Source organism: Xenopus laevis, chromosome 4L, assembly GCF_017654675.1.
Source record: "Xenopus laevis strain J_2021 chromosome 4L, Xenopus_laevis_v10.1, whole genome shotgun sequence".
In the NCBI taxonomy this organism is placed as follows: domain Eukaryota; kingdom Metazoa; phylum Chordata; class Amphibia; order Anura; family Pipidae; genus Xenopus; species Xenopus laevis.
The window spans coordinates 105013265-105030451 of record NC_054377.1 but is presented as its reverse complement, the minus strand read 5'-3'; the positions used below and the strand labels follow the sequence as shown (position 1 = coordinate 105030451).

The window sequence follows — 17187 nt, the reverse complement described above, 5'->3', positions numbered from 1 at the left end:
GATGGGGGGGGGAGTTAAAAAAATTCACTAATTGGTAATGGAAGCTAACCAACACCTGACTATAAAATTTACATATGAAGTAGGCTATAAAATGACACATTTCCTAGAAGTAACACTAAACATTAATGGTGAAAAGTGGAGACTTTTTTTGTTTAGAAACCCACCAAGAGTAATAACCCATCCCAAAAGGACAGTTTATGAGGGCACTATGGTTAACATCTAATGACTATGAGTTTAAGAAGGCTGGTGATGTCCTAATAAAAATATTTAACGAAAAGGACTACGAGATACATAACTTACAGTGTACAAGGCAGAAGTAAAAGCAATGCCCAGAGCAAGCCTTCTGGAAAATACTGTTATGCCCAAGTGAATTTAGAACTAAAGAGGGCACACAGCTTTTCTTGGGCACCCCAAAGGGGACTTCTCCCTGTCTAAATTGTGTTTGTTGCCTATAATTAATCATCCAACAAAGGATTATCTCATTAAACTTAAACATTTTTCCACATGTAACACAAAATGTGTAGTGAATATGCTTAAATGTGGGAAAGTATATGTAGGGCAAACTATGTGGTCAGTCAAAACTAGAATCAAAGAACATAAAGGCAAAAAAAGGACATCCTCTGATACACCAGTCTCTAGACATTTTTATGAAACTAAACATAATCACTATGGTGGTTAGTCTTAGAAGTTGTTAAGAAACATTGGCGTAACTACCGGGGGAGCAGGGGGCGCGATTGGGCCAGTGCCCGCACCCCCTCAGGTCCTCCCGGCAGCTCGTGCACCACTGACTTCTTTATAATTTAGGGCGGTTCCGGGCATACGGAGGGGGGCGGGGGGCCCGGCTGCACCAGGGCCCGTCCCCCTCTAGTTACATTAAAGTTAAGAAACTGTTATGAGATGGTAACATAACTAAGTTGCTGTTACAAAAGGAGGCCAAGTGGATAAAAAAGTTAAATTGCCTAGCTCCATGTGGTTTAAATGACACATGGATTATTAATATATATTATATGTGTGTGTGTGTGCTTTATTTTTAGGACTTTGTATTTCTGGGAGCCTCAAGTTCTTTTTTGATTTGTTGCTAGAAATTTGTTTGGGGTTAGTCTCTAAGTGAGCCTTGAGAAGTAACCCCTTCTTTTTGGACAATGGACAGTTAATTGATAACTCCACCTATGCACTGTGAATGCATACCTCCCAACATTTTGGACATAAAAAGACAAAAAAGTTGCACAGCGCAGCGGTTATGAAAGTTTAAACATATTTCTGTGTTTTTTTTCCAGTTATTATCGTTTTGCTAATGAAGGTAAATTGCCCTTTAAGCTGTGAGTCTTTTCCCAAGGGACCGGTTATCTGATATTGTTACAATTATGAATTTGCTTATCTAGAAATTGTTACAAAAGTATCTTCAGCTGTGGCTGTTCTGGTGTCTCTGCCAAGAGCCAATTAAGTTAGAAACTTTGTTTCTTTTTCTGGCTGTTCAGTGCAGAGAAAAACAGGACTTTCCAGTAAAACTGAGGGACTGTAGGTTGAGCTGTCAAAAGAGGGACTGTCCCACTAAAAACAGGACAGTTGGGAGGTATGTACCAATGGACACTGATTGTGTAATTGCTGTTTTCACTTGAGAAATGGCTGTTGGCCCAAAACATGTGGTTGCACAACTCAATAAATATAATTTCATTAAAGTTCCTCCTTCAGGCTTCCTCCATCTTGTCTTTGTAACCGTTATAAAAATAATACACAGGGGTGAGTTGTAACAGAGGAAAACACATATTGTGGCTACCTCTAGAAAGTACTTCCTCAGATGGTTTTAGTACATGGATAATGCTGGAGCTGGTCTAAAGCTGGCCATAGACGCAAAGATCTGATCATACAAATCGAGGATTCGTACGATTTTCGAACCGTGTGTGGAGAGTCCCGACATTTTTAGTCCGGCGGAGATCGGTCGTTTGGTCGATCGGACAGGTTAGAAAATTTCTGTTGGCTGCCGATAATATCTCTGCGTGTATTGCAGATCATAAGATTTTCAGTGGGAGACTGTCACTAGCTTTGGTCGGACATAGATATCTTACGATTGCTGTCAGGGGCAGAACATTGCTGATCTGTTCTTTAACTAATCTGACTGGTAAGACTTTGATCTGAATGGTTAGTGGCGGGTCGGGAGATGGGAAAGTCCGATCGTATGATGATTCGTACGATCGGATCTTTGCATCTATGGCCAGCTTAAGGAAAGTTTGGGGAAATAAGTTAAAATGGTTCCTTGTTGTGAATTGTTTTAACAGTAGGAGACTGTGGGAGTGCACAGAAAGATGAGAGCAGATATAAAAGGAGGAGCTGAGGAATGAAGACTTGTAAAACAGATGGGAATTTTATAATTTATGCAATACTTGAAAGGGAGCCAGTAAACAGACGTTAGTAGAAAAGATTAGGAGAATTGTTTCTATGCAGGTAAGGTAATGTTGGCAACAGCATTAAGAATGGAATGCAGTGGGTAGTGATGAAGATGTGTGAGACAAATTGTGTTTGTATTTTTCATATGGTCCTGATAAATGGCATGTCCAGGATAAGGATCCCATGTGAGCTGAGAAGGTGAGAAAGTAGTCTAATATGACACCTGCCTTGGGAGCCTGGCTGTATAGAGAAGTTGTTGACAGCAATGTTAAATAAAGGGAGGGGTCCAGGTTTCGGAGGGAATATGAGAAGTTCTGACATATTCAGTTTCAGGTGGTGAGCAGCCATCCAGGGTGCTATAGTGACAAAGCATTGTGTTCATTTAGCCTTACTATTATGGTTAAGATCAGGATAGGAGAGGAGGATCTGTATGATGTCAGCATAAGGGTGAGGACGTGAGGTCACCAAGTGTAACAGAAAAGCAAAGAGACAAGAAAAGAGACCGAAATATTATCGGTAGCCATCGAACTATTGAACTATCTATTCATATGGAGCTTCTAGTATGCTGATGTTTAACAACACACCCAATCAGGGCTTAAATGTAGCTGGAGACACAATATATTTGGTAATTGGATTGAAAGTGCATTGTGTATGAACAATAAGTAAATACATTTGAGTAGTTTTATGCAATAAATATAGATACATTTGTTTTGATAAACAAAAGGGACTGCAGTTTAAACAAGTACAGTACTACATATTGTACAAAGGCATATTTGGGAGTAGCTATCACAAACCTGCTACACCTCATTGTGCCTTCTTACTCCACTGCTCCAACTGTTATAGCATGACAATAGGATCCAACCCCTAGTGCAGTATCCGTTCCAAACACAACGTGTACAGTTCAATCAATTATAGCAAAATAAAACAAAACATTTTGCAATATTTACAGAAAAGGAAGCAGGGAGGGTTACATGTTTATACATAGTAATCTGCTGTTGTACAGGAAAATAAAATCAATTTTACAGCCTTTGCATTCCTCCTCTTTGTCATCAGTGGTTATTTCCCAGCCAATTCCCTATGGCAGTAACCTTACACTGGCATGCTCTTTGTGCAAAAAAGAAAAACAAAGAAAAACACCAGAGCAAACTGTTGTCTTATCTCATAGAAAGAGGCCATGCAGTTTCAGCCCCATTCACATGCTGAAATGAATATGACCACGTTCTTAGAGAGCTAAGGTTTCAGAGCTCACACCTAAAACATAACAAAAGTATAGTGTGACATAGAGACAGGGACAAACTCATTTGAATGGGACTTTAAGACACGTTATATTCCATATGGTGAGACAGCAGCTACTCGCAGCCGGAGTGAGAACTCAAAAAATAATTCTGGAATGTTGTAGGTTCTCAGTACAGAAAAGATGATTCTGTCTGGTGTCATTATATTCTTTTAGGTGCACCTCATAGATATGCTCAGTAGGTACTGCAATATAGCTTTTACACTAAAACTGTTTCAGGTGAACAAATACTTCAATAAAAATAGAAAACATGTGACTGTTATTAAACCCACAAGGATTAATTCCACCCAAATACCATTTTAAATGCAGCTCCAATGGGTGTTGAGTCTGATTGGGTGAACAAATACACAAGATTGTGCTTGCGGTATGAAATGAATGTGCGTCATCCCAGATCTGAAATCTATAACTTGCTTTACAGAACAGGTTAGCATGCAAACACATTTTCTATGATATTTCCTTGTCTCCAAATTTGCAATGACAGACAACAGTGCTGAATGGAGGGTAGTACTGGGTCATCATTTGGCAGTCTTCAATAAAATGGGGCATTCTAGGGTCTGGCAAATCCCCTTGGTAAAAGCCCCTTGGTAAAAACCTTACCAACTTAATTTTGGAGGAAATTCATTTTGCAAAGTATTAATTGTGTATAATATGGTGCAACATGTAGCTTAGGATAAGCCTTTTGTATCTGTATACATATCTATCTATCTATCTATCTATCTATCTATCTATCTATCTATCTATCTATCTATCTATCTATCTATCTATCTATCTATTTGTAATTGTGTTGTGGACACTCCAAACCTATATAGCCCACCAATTATCTAGCTAGATATAAAACAATTTTTCAGTAAGTGGTTTTCATTTTTTATTATTTGAGGTTTTGGAGCTATTCAGCAGCTCTACAATTTGCATTCTAAGCTATCTGGTTGCCAGGGTCCAAATTATCTTAGTAACCATGCATTGATTTGAATAAGAGACTGGAGTCTGAGTAGAAGAGGGCCCGAATAGAAAGATGAGTAATAAAAATTTGCAATAACAATACATGTCATGATACAGATCTGATAGAGTTAATAAAACAGGCCAATGTATCATGAACTTACATTTCTGCCAATATCTAAGTCAGGCACATAACAAGCCTCTCTTCACTAAGGTCTGAAGTCAGCCATTTGTAACAGGGTCACAACCTATTATGCCCTTCTCCAAGCCCTGGCTGATAAGAGCCATTCCATGTGGAGGGGGGGAGCCCAAGGAGGAGGGAGAGCTTAAAGTTGCCAGCACAGGTGAAGTGAAGGTCACACAGAACATATCCTCAAATATATTTATCCTCCCAGAACCCAGACCTGTTGTACCAACAGAATAAAAAACTGGTAAAGGGTCTAAGGTAATTTCAGGTTTCAGGTGAGTCCAAACATGACTAGGTTTGGTACTCTTTATATCAAATGTGAACAGTGCCGGGCCAAGTCGGCCAGGCAACGTCGCCCCCTGCTATATTGAAGAGCGCATGCCCAGATGATGCGCGAATGCGCATGCACCGATGACGCTACTGTGCCGATGACACGCGAATGTGCATGCACGGAAGACAACGTGCACAGAGGACGCGCACATTCGCAAGAGGAGAAAAACTGCTGCCACAGCTTCTGGAACTAGGGGTGGGCGTCTGAAGAGGTATGTGCCTGGCGCCCCTCCACCTTTGCTCCCTAGGCACGTGCCTCTTCTGCCTACCCCTAGTTCCGGCCCTGAATGTGAATATCTGGGCAGGGGCAGGTCACACAGTATTGATGTTTAATTCTTCTGACTAAGAATTGGATTTACTTAGGAGGACCAATTGCGATTGGAAGTTATCCCATGTGTTTCTCCTTGCCTCCAGGACCAGGAAGTCTATACCTTTGAAGCTAAGTATAGGTTTTCCATGTCTTCTCTTTTATTTTTAGAAACTGTTTGCAAGTATGTCTTAAAAAAAAAATAGTATGCAATGAGTTTGTCTTTGAAGACTTTATACCCTCGCAAGGATTTACAGTTCTTTAGTGCAAGGTTTAATGTGGCAGCCTTATATCATGCATACACGGTAGCACACTCTTATTTGCAATATGTATTGTGCAGGACGCAATGTTGAAATATATACAGCCTTACATTAGGCAAATTTTCAGTTTTCTTTCACTCATCTAACCTTACCAAATAGAATGTTTTGTTACTAGGTGAGGTTTAGGTAGAGGTTATACAATACTTGTAAAAGATAGATATTTAAAGGAGAAGTGATTGCAGTTACTTACCTGAAACCCCAGGCCGGTGCTCCTATCAGCAGAAAACTGCACCGGCCCAGGGTTATACCAGTGAGCACCATGGAGCGATCCTTTCTTCAAATTTCCTGGGGCAAATGTTAGTTAAAGTTCGCCTTTTCGTTCTACTGCGCATGCGCCGCCGCGCAAAGGCAGAGGAATACGGAAGAAGAACACTTTGTGGTGCTCACTCGTGTAACTCTGGGCCCGGGGTTTCAGGTAAGTCAATTAAATCACTTGGGGGTGCATAACATATAAAAATATTTACATGTTTGTGGATAGAACTCCTTTATAATATAATTTTAAATAATGAAAATAGGTGCACTATCGTTGTAAAAGATGAATTAAAAACAAGTAACTCAATACTCACATTGCCATGGGGCTAGTTCTTTTGAAGGAGGCATCATAAAAAGAGGGAGGATAATATCATATTCTTGCAAAACATAGACAGTGTGTGTTATACACTTTATTAAGATATTGCACATACAGTAGACGATATTTAACAGTAATTTTCTAGCACAATTGCACATCAATGAATCACACAGTGGAGCAATGCATACATAAGCAGCTCTTCATAGTTTCTACCTAAAGTGGTAAGGTTAGGAAGACAGTATTATATATTTTATATGTAATGGATTTCATGCCACACCACTTACAAGCCTGTGTGGCAAAGCCTCTGCTATCACTTGTTGCATTTCTAGTATTGCACCTTTCCTTATACATTCTAAAAATTGACAGGGAACACAATTCTCTTACTTGCAAAAAGAACCTGCCTATAATTCCGGACACTGTGACATACTGTATCAGGGATCACAAACCAGAAGCATTAAGCCTTGTCTGGTTAAGACTTGCAGCATTCTGAGTGCCATTGTGTATCTACCATGTACAGACAGGCTGCACTCTTGTGACCCAGAATGTTGCCCAGCTCACTGAAATAATTAGTATATCTAGGAATATATTTACATTTATAAAGATCAGCATTATTTATTAATAACACGTTTCCTAAAACTGTTGAGAAGAGCTGCAAGAGCATATCTATGTTGTACTAATGAATGAAATGAAGCAGTGGAAGGAGGGCTCTGGTTTAGTACCTAGGCATTACTGGTGATAAACAAATCACTGTAGGAATGTTTACCACATTACACTGATATAAGTGGCTCACACAGTTCCCCATTGGGGGATACCATGACAAATACTAATCCGCTGCTTCTTTATACCATGAAGATGGAGTATCTTCAACTCAGCAAAATAGGACAATTTCAAGATGATAAAGCTCTACAAGTCATACAGAACCTCCAAAATGACAGAGATTGACCAAGCCTGAGTTTCACAGCTGAAGGGGCAATATTGACCATTCTCATTGGTTAGTTCTGGGAGGCCTTTCCAAGAAGATCTGCAAGACAAAAACAGTAAAGCAATGAGAGAGGCTCAATAAATGCACATTTTGGGTAATACCTAGAGAAATCCTGTGTAGAACCAATACTTAGGGGCACATTTACTTAGCTTGAGTGAAGGAATAGAATAAAAAATACTTCGAATTTCGAAGTATTTTCTGGCTACTTCGACCATCGAATTGGCTACTTCGACCACGAATCGAATGATTCGAACTAAAAATCGTTCGATTATTCGACCATTCGATAGTTGAAGTACTGTCTCTTTAAAAAAAACTTTGACCCCCTACTTCGCCACCTAAAACCTACCGAACCTCAATGTTAGCCTATGGGGAAGGTCCCCATAGGCTTTCTAGCCGATTTGTGATCGAAGGAAAATCGTTCGTTCGACGGATTAAAATCCTTCGAATCGCTCGATTCAAAGGATTTAATTGTTCGATTGAACGAATAGCGCTAAATCCTTAGACTTCGATGTCGAAGGATTTAACTTCGACGGTCGAATATCGAGGGTCGAATATCGAGGGTTAATTAACCCTCGATATTCGACCCTAAGTAAATGTGCCCCTTACAATCTAATAAATATTATATCTTATGCATCCTAGATAATTAACATAAAATAAGGAACTATAATATTTGTGAAGTGTGATATTCTAAGGATGGAGTGTATAATACTGTACATGTAGCAGATATTAATATTATTCATATTACTTCATGAAATAGTAGTTTTTCCTCTTTACACGGATTTAGATACACATCAAACCTCTTCCCTTTTTTTCTTCCTTGTTTTTGACTTCTCAACCGTATTTTATAAATGGCGACACGAGTAAAAAGTATAGGAAAAAAAACTGCTTCCAGTTGCTGGATAAAAATTGAATTATAAAGAATATATTTCATCTTGTGCTTAGAAATGTATGTTCTTGGTATCAGCAATGCTTACAGATGGAATGTTTTTGACTGTGTAGCTGTACAGATATCATTAACAACAATATGGAGTTTTCTGGGTGCTTACCTTTCCAAGTGTGTATAATGGCGAGACAGAACATTCTTCACCAAAACCACAGTTTTCTGGTAGGATTCCTGGTCCATCAGTTTCGCAAAATGTAACTTGGCACGCAGGAAATATCCTATGGGCCACAGCCATTCCTAGGAGTGAAAATAGTGTTTGCTTTAAAATTAAGTCTTATCGAGATATGTCAACAAGATGTAAATGAAGGTATTTCTTACCGGCCCTTGGTGATAATTAAATCCCTTTGAGAGGTTGTAATTGTCATTGTCCAAAGCGTTGTCATACACTCCACAATAAACCATGTCACTGTAACACAAAAATGCATCTGCTTTACACACAGAAATCATCTGATCATTGCAGTAGCAAACAATGAATAGAATGGTGTGACACTGTACAATATTATATAGCCTCAAGGGTATTTCCAAGCTCATGTAAGTTTATTGTGTGCTTTTATGTATTGTTTTGCTTCAAAAGAATTACATTTCTGTGTAAACAATTTCTACTTTTTTAGTCTTACATCCTGAAGGTGGAAACAAATTTGGATGAACTTTATTTTCATTTTGAAATGCTTCTGCCTTTTACACAATTCCTGAATGTAACCTTCTTCCCTTTCCATACTTATCAACAAGAAGACCATTATATGGCCATGAGTATTAGGACTTCCTTATTTCTGCCTAGAACTGCAGATGGCCAGCTGAAACACTCACTGGAAATTTTTAAACTCTCTCTGAAATCAACGTCAGGCAAAAGAAACTATTTAGCAGGATAATGGGTTTTTATGGACGTCCAGCCATACACAAGCTATTCACAATGTCTAGCGTTAGTTGGGAAGGTGAATAGATAACTGCCTTTCGACTTTTCGAGCAGTGAAAAAAAGTTTCTGGGTTCATGAATCAGAAATCTAGCAGGCAAATCAAAACCAAGTCTGGGTTTGGTGTATGCCAAGGGAATGCTATTTGCCTGATTGTGTAATGCCAACTGTAAAGTTTGCTGGAGAAGGAACAATGGTCTAGGGGCGATTTTCATAATTTGAACCCCTGGTTCTGGTGAAAGCAAATACACCTTAATTTATAGTGCCTTGGCTGGCTTGCAGAGAACCCTGAACTCAACCCAACTAAACAAGACAAACGAACATTTTACCAGCAAGCCTGACCAATCTCACAACATCAGTGTTCAGCCTCAGCAATAAGATTATGAATTAAAGTAAATCACACCAGCAATGCTCCTATATAGAGGCTGTTATAAAAGCAATGGCATGACTATGTGATGTTCATATTAATACCCTTGGCTTTGCAATGAGATGTTGGAAAGCCAGGTGTCTGGAAACATATGGCTGTTATATTTTAAAAGGTTCCTATCAAAAAAGTTCATATTGAAATAAAAGCACAGAATGAAAAGAGTTAGTACTGTTGAACGGCAAAGCAGATAGGTACAAGGTAATGAAGAACTCAATTCAGGGGTCTGCAGTTTGTTGCAAGATAATAAGCATACTGTACAAAGACAATCATTTGAAATAACAGTACAGGCAAAAGAAAGAGAAAAAAAAAATACACACACACACACACACACACACACACACACACACACACACACACACACACACACACACACACACACACGTGTTTCTATTGCCGCACCACTACAATGGATGACTTCATCTATAGGTATTAATTACTTTATTCTTTATAGTTAGACATTAATTCAAATATAATTAGAATTGTGCAGTAGAACAAGATTATTCTACAACCCATGGCACCCAATCAGTCATTTGTTTTAAACACTGCAAAAGGTAGTTGCTGTTTGTTGTGATTGTTAAAAAAACTTTAGACTGATTTTTTTTCGTAAAAATACATACTCCGGGTCCAATGTCTTCATTCCCAGTGGCCCCATTAGTTTTTTCTCTGCTATCTCAAGAGCTTTCCAAGCATTCTTAGGAGTGAACAGTTCTGGGGCCTGAAACAAACAAAGAAATACATTAAATGCACTAGCATAGTGATCTTAAACTGCAGCTTTCCTACTGTAGTTGAACAACAATCCCCACCACCCTACAACAGTTTATTTTTTTTGGTTCGGACTCATTTTCATTCTGCATATTACATGATATACAATGATACAGCATGTTTCTCATATAATTAACTCTAGTATTGAACAATATTTTTAGTCGAAATGTAAATAGGATATAAAATAGTAGTAAAATAAGGTAGGCGAGAAGATAATCGGGGAAGTCTTTAGAGAAGCTCCTTATGCATCTATTAACATGCAGGGCATCCAAGCAGGGCCTTTGTGGAATAATAAATGCCAAAATCCAAAAAGTTCCTGAATTTTACAGCACATTTTCTGTATTTTCTGATACCAATCTTGATTTGTCATGCTATGTTTATATAGAAAATTAATTCTTTCTTTTGCTTTAAGTTGTGTTATGTATGCTTTTCAAGGGATTTTGATATTAGATCATATAAGATGAGCAGCAGTATCCAGGATTCTGTTTGGTATTCGACCAGGACTCGGCCCTTCCGAATCCTTGTGCCTGGCACTTACTGAACACTTAAAATCATGTGACTTTTCGTCACAAAAAGTGTGACTCTCTTTTTACCTCTCTCTCTCTCTGATTCGCATATGCAAATTAGTGTTCAGATTCGGTTCGTTATTCAGCCGAATCTTTCATGAAGGATTCTGGGAATCACCGATTCTAAAATAGTGGATTCCATGCATCCCTAATAAGGGATATCTAGTAAAAAAAACAGTTTCTATAAACTGACAAATAATTGGCTTCCTGTGCCCACACTACAGCACTTTACCTTGCACCCTGAAACCGTTATAGAGACTCACCACAACCATGGCCACAGGGAAATTTGGTCGGAGCTGGTAATCACACCAGGGGCTGGAAGCTCCAAAGCTGTCTTTGTAGATACCACGCTTATGGACGAGGTCAGGGCGCTGCTCATTGGGATCAGAAATATTTTCAGATACAAAGAACTTCTTCTCAAAATTATCTTGGATGCGTTGGTTCCACTCAGAGAAAGTCATTGTCACTTCTTTACCTGAAGAGAAAAAGAGTAAACTTAAACATGGAATTTAAAGCAGTGAAAAAGTATTCAACGAATAATGCATGATGTACCTTGATGTACCTTAAAATAACACGATTTAGGTTTGAAGTGTACCTATCTAATCATCCATAACTAGTAATTAATTTAAGGTGGCCATTAAAAGGAGCAGATTTAAGCTGCCGATTAAGGTCTTATAGACCGATTCTGATTTTTATCTGCCCATGCTTGGGGCCCCCCAACCAATATCTGGTTGAAAATCGTTTTACTTTTGGATCGACAACCCCATTGGCTTTGAAGCAGTCTTTGCTCCAGTGGCTCCTATTCCCACATTAGGGCCAAACGATTGGAGTAAGCCAAATAGTACCCACCCAAGGTTACCTTGCCAAACAAGTAGATCTTAAGGTGGCCATACATGGGCATCCTTTGGACCCATTCAGGAGCTTATCTGCCAGTGTATGGGGCCCTCCACAGGCCTAGCAGATCGATATCTTTCAAAAAATCGGCCAGATCTCGATTAGGCAGGATTGATTTTCCTGCCCAATCGAGGACCGCATAATTGATGTGTTCCTCGTCCTGTCGGCTGGTATTCCTGTCATTGTAGTCCAATTGTTTTTGGCCATAGGGCTGATTGTTTGGATTAGCCTATCACCCACCATTTGATGGGCATATCAAGGAAAGATCCGCTCATTTGACAATCTTGCCAAATGAGCGGATCTTATAGTATATGGCCAGCTTTACAGTGTATAGCAAGTTTTATAGTCTATGGCTAGTTTTATAATCTATGGCTAGCTTTATACTGTGTTTCTGACTATATGGTGAATATTGTGATTGTGTCTTGAGAGATATGTAAGAAAATACTAATTTATGTGTTTTGTTTTATTGTTTATTTTATTTGTATTATTTTCCTCAGACATTTGTTTTGTTCAAAGATATCTATATTTGTAGCCCATAAAGATATTATAGATATTAAAGATATATTAAAGATATTATAAAAAGGATTTTCGATAATTACCAAAGAATAAATAAGGATTACCACTCCCACCTTTCCACCACCAGGTCAGAACATACACTGTTCCGAACATATGTAGTGAAAACTGATGCAATATGTGATTTACTATTTGGTGCATACCACACTGTACATATGCAATTTTATTTGCTTATTCATGTGTTTACACTTTCCCTCAGAATTTGCAGTTTTGCTCAGCAACAATATCCCTCCGGAGAACCATCTCAATTAGCAAGTCATCTTTTTATTATAAAATGCACATGTTTTGGTTCAAGGATCTTTCTTCAGGTGCTTATGTAAACTGTGTACATAGCTCAAACCACCTTGTGTCAGCTCCTTCATGTGGCCAGACACATCAGAATACATGCTTACAACTTACATAGTACTGCCATCTAGTGGCCTGCAGCTCTGCTCAGCTATTTTATAATACATATCCTGTTGTTTTGCATATACCTTTTCCATATACTCACCATCCTTTTTCACAGTCAGTCCTTTGTATGGATACAGCTTCTTTTCACTCAGATCCTTAAGCCAGCGCACAGTGGATTTACAAAGGCCAACAATTTCCACAGCAGAGCCATCTCTAATGGAGTAATTGAAAATACAACTTAGTGCAATATTACCTGGTACAAGTGAGACGCAAAGCAGCAAATGGAGAGTGCCTGATAAACTATGGTAAAGCACTGCCCTCTGCTGTCCACAGACTTGAAAAGGAGATGACATACATTGGATCATATTTAGATGCCTTAAATAAATAGTAACACCACAAAAATAAAGGGGCAGATTTACTAAAGGGTGAAGTGGCCGTCGCTAGCGAACATTTGCCATAAATCCAATCCGCAGGGACTTTGCCAATTCACTAACAGGTGCAGACGACAATCCACTAGCGAAAGAGACTGCCGCTAGCGTTCATTCGCACTCTATCGACAGGCGACTTTTTTCGCTCAGGCGAATGCTCCGCAAATTCATTAAAATGCGGATGTTACTGAACGTTACCTCTTTCGCCAGAGTTGACTTTGCCACCTCAGACCAGGCGAACTGCTAAAATGAAGCTAGATCTTCCTCAATCTTATGTCACTTACATCATATCCTGTCTGCCAAAAATGCATTACAGTAAAAAAACGCTGGCGACTTTTTCTTAAGCGGGATTGCCTGCAAAAGTCCTAAAGCTTAAACTTTTTTGGGTTAACATTTTTCCCCAGACATTTGAGGGCCATGGAATATCAATTTTACAGTGGGCTCATGTCTAGGGCATTATATAATCTCTTTTGTCTTTATTAAGGTTAATTGGACATTTGTAATTAAAAGTGGCCACTTCAAACATTTGCACCAACATCTTTAATAATGACGTCCATACAAATATAATGTACCCTCCCTATTCAAAGTATAAGATCAGTAGCGACTTTTCGCTAGGCATAAACGAATGCTAGTGAATCTTCGTTATGAAATGCTCACACCAAAGACGTATCGCTAGCAAAAAGTCGATAGCGCTCTGCACTCAGGACGCAATTTTGCATTTTAGTGAATTAGCGTAGCGGTAACTAATTTTCTCTTGACAAAGTGGTGCGAAGTGTAAATTTGCCTCATAGTGTTTTAAAGGAATGACAATACAGTGTAGTGTTGCCCTGCATTGGTAAAACTGGTCAGAAAGACTAGTATATTTTATATAAACAAGCCATGGGGGCAGCCATTCAAGCACAGGATACAGAGTAGATAAAAGATCTGAAGAATCCTATTGTATACTGATTTTTATATTAGCATGTACAGGTATGTGATCCGTTGTCCGGAAACCCATTATCCAGAAAGGTCCAAATTACGGTAAGACCATCTCCAATAGATTCCTTTTAAATCAAGTTATTCTGATTTTTAAAAAAAAATGATTTCCTTTTTCTCTGTTACAATAAAACAGTATCTTGTACTTGATCCCAAATAAGATATGATTAATCCTTATTGGCGGCAAAACCAGTCTATTGGGTTTAATTAATGTTTACATCATTTTTTTTAGTAGACTTTAGGTATGGGGATCCAAATTACTTGAAGATCCTACATCTGGAAAACTTCAGGTCCTGAGAATTCTGGATAACAAGCCCTACCTGTATTTATAAAGTGCTAACATATTATGTAGCATTGAACAATAGATGAGTGTATAAACTGAACATAAAAATTATCTACAAATAGGAGAGTCAACACATTTTACAATCTACATTTCTGAATTACCTTGGAGTTGCTGGGATTCCTTTATTTCGGGCTTTCTCACTCTCCCCCATTTTGTCCATCCACGTCCCACAATTTAATCGGTTTCCCCCAAATACAAAACCAGTTTCCGGATCTACTCCAGCAACGATATTAAAGCCTGAAACAAAATGATCAGAAGCTAGTAATGGCCAGGCAAAATCCACAGTTAGCACTATGAATTCACAGAATATAAGTCTCTTAACTGAACAGGCATTAACCAGACTACTTATTTAAGGATCACTATTAGATCTTCATAACGTACTAGTAGGGGCAGATTTGCATAGGGTCGAATATCGAGGGTTAATTAACCCTCGATATTCGACTGCCGAATGTAAATCCTTCGACTTTGAATATCGAAGTCGAAGGATTTACCACAAATAGTTTGATCGAACAATCAAACGATTAAATCCTTTGAATCGTTCGATTCGAAGGATTTTAATCCATCGATCGAACGATTTTTCTTTGACCTAAATAACATTAGAAAGCCTATGGTGACCTTCCCCATAGGCTAACATTGCATTTCGGTAGGTTTTAGGTGGCAAAGTAGGGGGTCAAAGTTTTTTTTTTTTTTTAAAAGAAACAGTATTTCGACTATCGTATAGTCGAATAGTTGAACGATTTTTAGTTCGAATCGTTCAATTCGAAGTCGTAGTCGAAGGAGCCAATTCGATGGTCAAAGTAGCCAAAAAAAATACTTTGAAATTCGAAGTTTTTTTTATTCTATTCCTTCAATCGAGCTTAGTAAATGGGCCCCCAGTGTAAATAAGAAAACAAAAATTATTATACCTATGAACCACAGATAAAAGGTTTATTGGTGGAGTCTGTATTTATAGACATATTTCAACAGGTGTAGTTTAAGGTTTATCACTTTTTGAATAATTTAGCATGGAACCATAAGAGAATCTGTAGCAATAAAAAAAATATAGAATAGCCTATACATAAAATCTATGATGGTAGAATGACTCAACCCATAAACATTTTGGCTGCAATAGTGAATAAATCAGAAATTACAATAGTGTATAAGTGAGAAATTTCTATGAATATGCAGGAATACCTGACTTTCTAAAAATATGCAATGCTATTGTTCAAAGCTGCAGTCATTGTGCACAGAACTGTATCTGTTGCAATGATTGAGAAGTTATATACTGTCATACCACACTCACCTTCATCTCGCATGTTTCTATCTATCTGTTGGCCAGCATTCCTCTCCCGAAAATTAATCCCCCCGGCATGGTGCTGCAAAGCCTCCTGGATAACTTCATACAATGGCTGATCCTATAGAAGGACATGTTAGTCCTGCTTTTATTTTTTTAAGTATTATCTAACCCAGGTTACCCCTGTGAAAGCAGTTGCATACCACTTGTCCTGCAGGCTGTGCGATACTATCATCTGTGGGGTACATCCTGGACACAGGGCACTGTAAGATTGCGGAGCCATTTGGAACAATGGAGCAGTAATCCTGTACACATTGCAACCACCACCACACGGCATCACGACAGTTGTATCTAGCAAATGTTCCCTGGCCCAAGAGGTTAGGGATCAGCCCATGTCTCAGAGTTCCTGCAAATGCCAGGATTATGTTCCTGAAAAACAAAAAAAATGGTACTGAGGATTCTAAAAAAATTCAAGAAAGTCTACTGCTGAATACAACCCCCATCGCCTGCTGTATCAATTGAGCTCTCTGCACTAGTGATGCTGCCCCCCCCCAACTCGCACAGAAGGTCTGATGTTAGGTACAGGGGGGGGGGGGGGGCAAGGTGCTGATGCTACTCTCATCAGTGGTACCAAAGAGTAATTGCAATTGTTCATATAGCAAAAGTATGGCAGAACCACTCATGATCGCTGGCGTGTCCAAAATAATATTTAATAAAATTACCTATTGAAAGCTGTGCAATACTGCTTTTGTTAATTTCTGCATTAATATATGGGCATATAAAGAGAAGAAAACTCCAAAAAGGATGGGTCAGTGCAGTGCATGGGATGGCAGTATGATTTCTCACATATTCCAACACGACATGTTCCAGTTTATATTACCCAGACCCCCTTTGCGCTAACTGTTATTGCCTTGCAGTGAAGTTATGTGCATAGTTTAATTGTATAGGCATGCACAGAGTTTCAAGTGTGTCTATGAGATTACACACAAATAATACTGAAACTGGGGATATACACAAAATTAATTATATGAACTTGAAGTACTGGGTTCTTACAAGATAGATCAGATAATATGGGATTCAACACTAGCTATGTAAATGTTTGTAAGATGGAGAGTGCATTGTTAGTTTAACAGATTTATTTTGTTATCTACAAAATGCATGAGAAGCCAGTCATTACATAATGTAAATCTTTGGAAGCTCCTTAAATTTCCAAGTCTTACCTGGCTTCAAGGTGGCGTCCAGAGACTAGCAACAATCCTCTCAGGGATATGAATGTATCCCTTCCCCAGCATCGGAAAATTCCAGAAGAAAAATGAGGGAGACCTGAGAAAGGAGATTCACAGATCTATTTCCTGTAGACATTAAAGGGGTTGTTCCCTTTACATTAACTTTT

The 17187-nt window shown here is 38.7% G+C and overlaps 1 protein-coding gene across 5 annotated transcripts in view; it reads right to left on the bottom strand.

Annotated features, from left to right (window-relative positions):
* Positions 1–6401: 6401 nt before the first annotated feature.
* Positions 6402–17187, bottom strand: part of agl.L (amylo-alpha-1, 6-glucosidase, 4-alpha-glucanotransferase L homeolog) — a 55882-nt gene continuing 45096 nt past the window's right edge. For all 5 annotated transcript variants that reach the window (XM_041590566.1, XM_041590565.1, XM_041590568.1 and 2 more), the window contains exons 25-34: positions 17015–17117; positions 15998–16223; positions 15804–15915; positions 14623–14758; positions 12876–12988; positions 11182–11393; positions 10208–10305; positions 8571–8658; positions 8356–8489; positions 6402–7348 (exon numbers count right to left, since the gene is read on the bottom strand). In XM_041590566.1, the coding sequence (XP_041446500.1) occupies positions 7231–7348; positions 8356–8489; positions 8571–8658; positions 10208–10305; positions 11182–11393; positions 12876–12988; positions 14623–14758; positions 15804–15915; positions 15998–16223; positions 17015–17117 (1340 nt within the window). In that variant the 3' untranslated portion in view covers positions 6402–7230. The remainder of the gene's footprint in view (positions 7349–8355; positions 8490–8570; positions 8659–10207; positions 10306–11181; positions 11394–12875; positions 12989–14622; positions 14759–15803; positions 15916–15997; positions 16224–17014; positions 17118–17187) is intronic.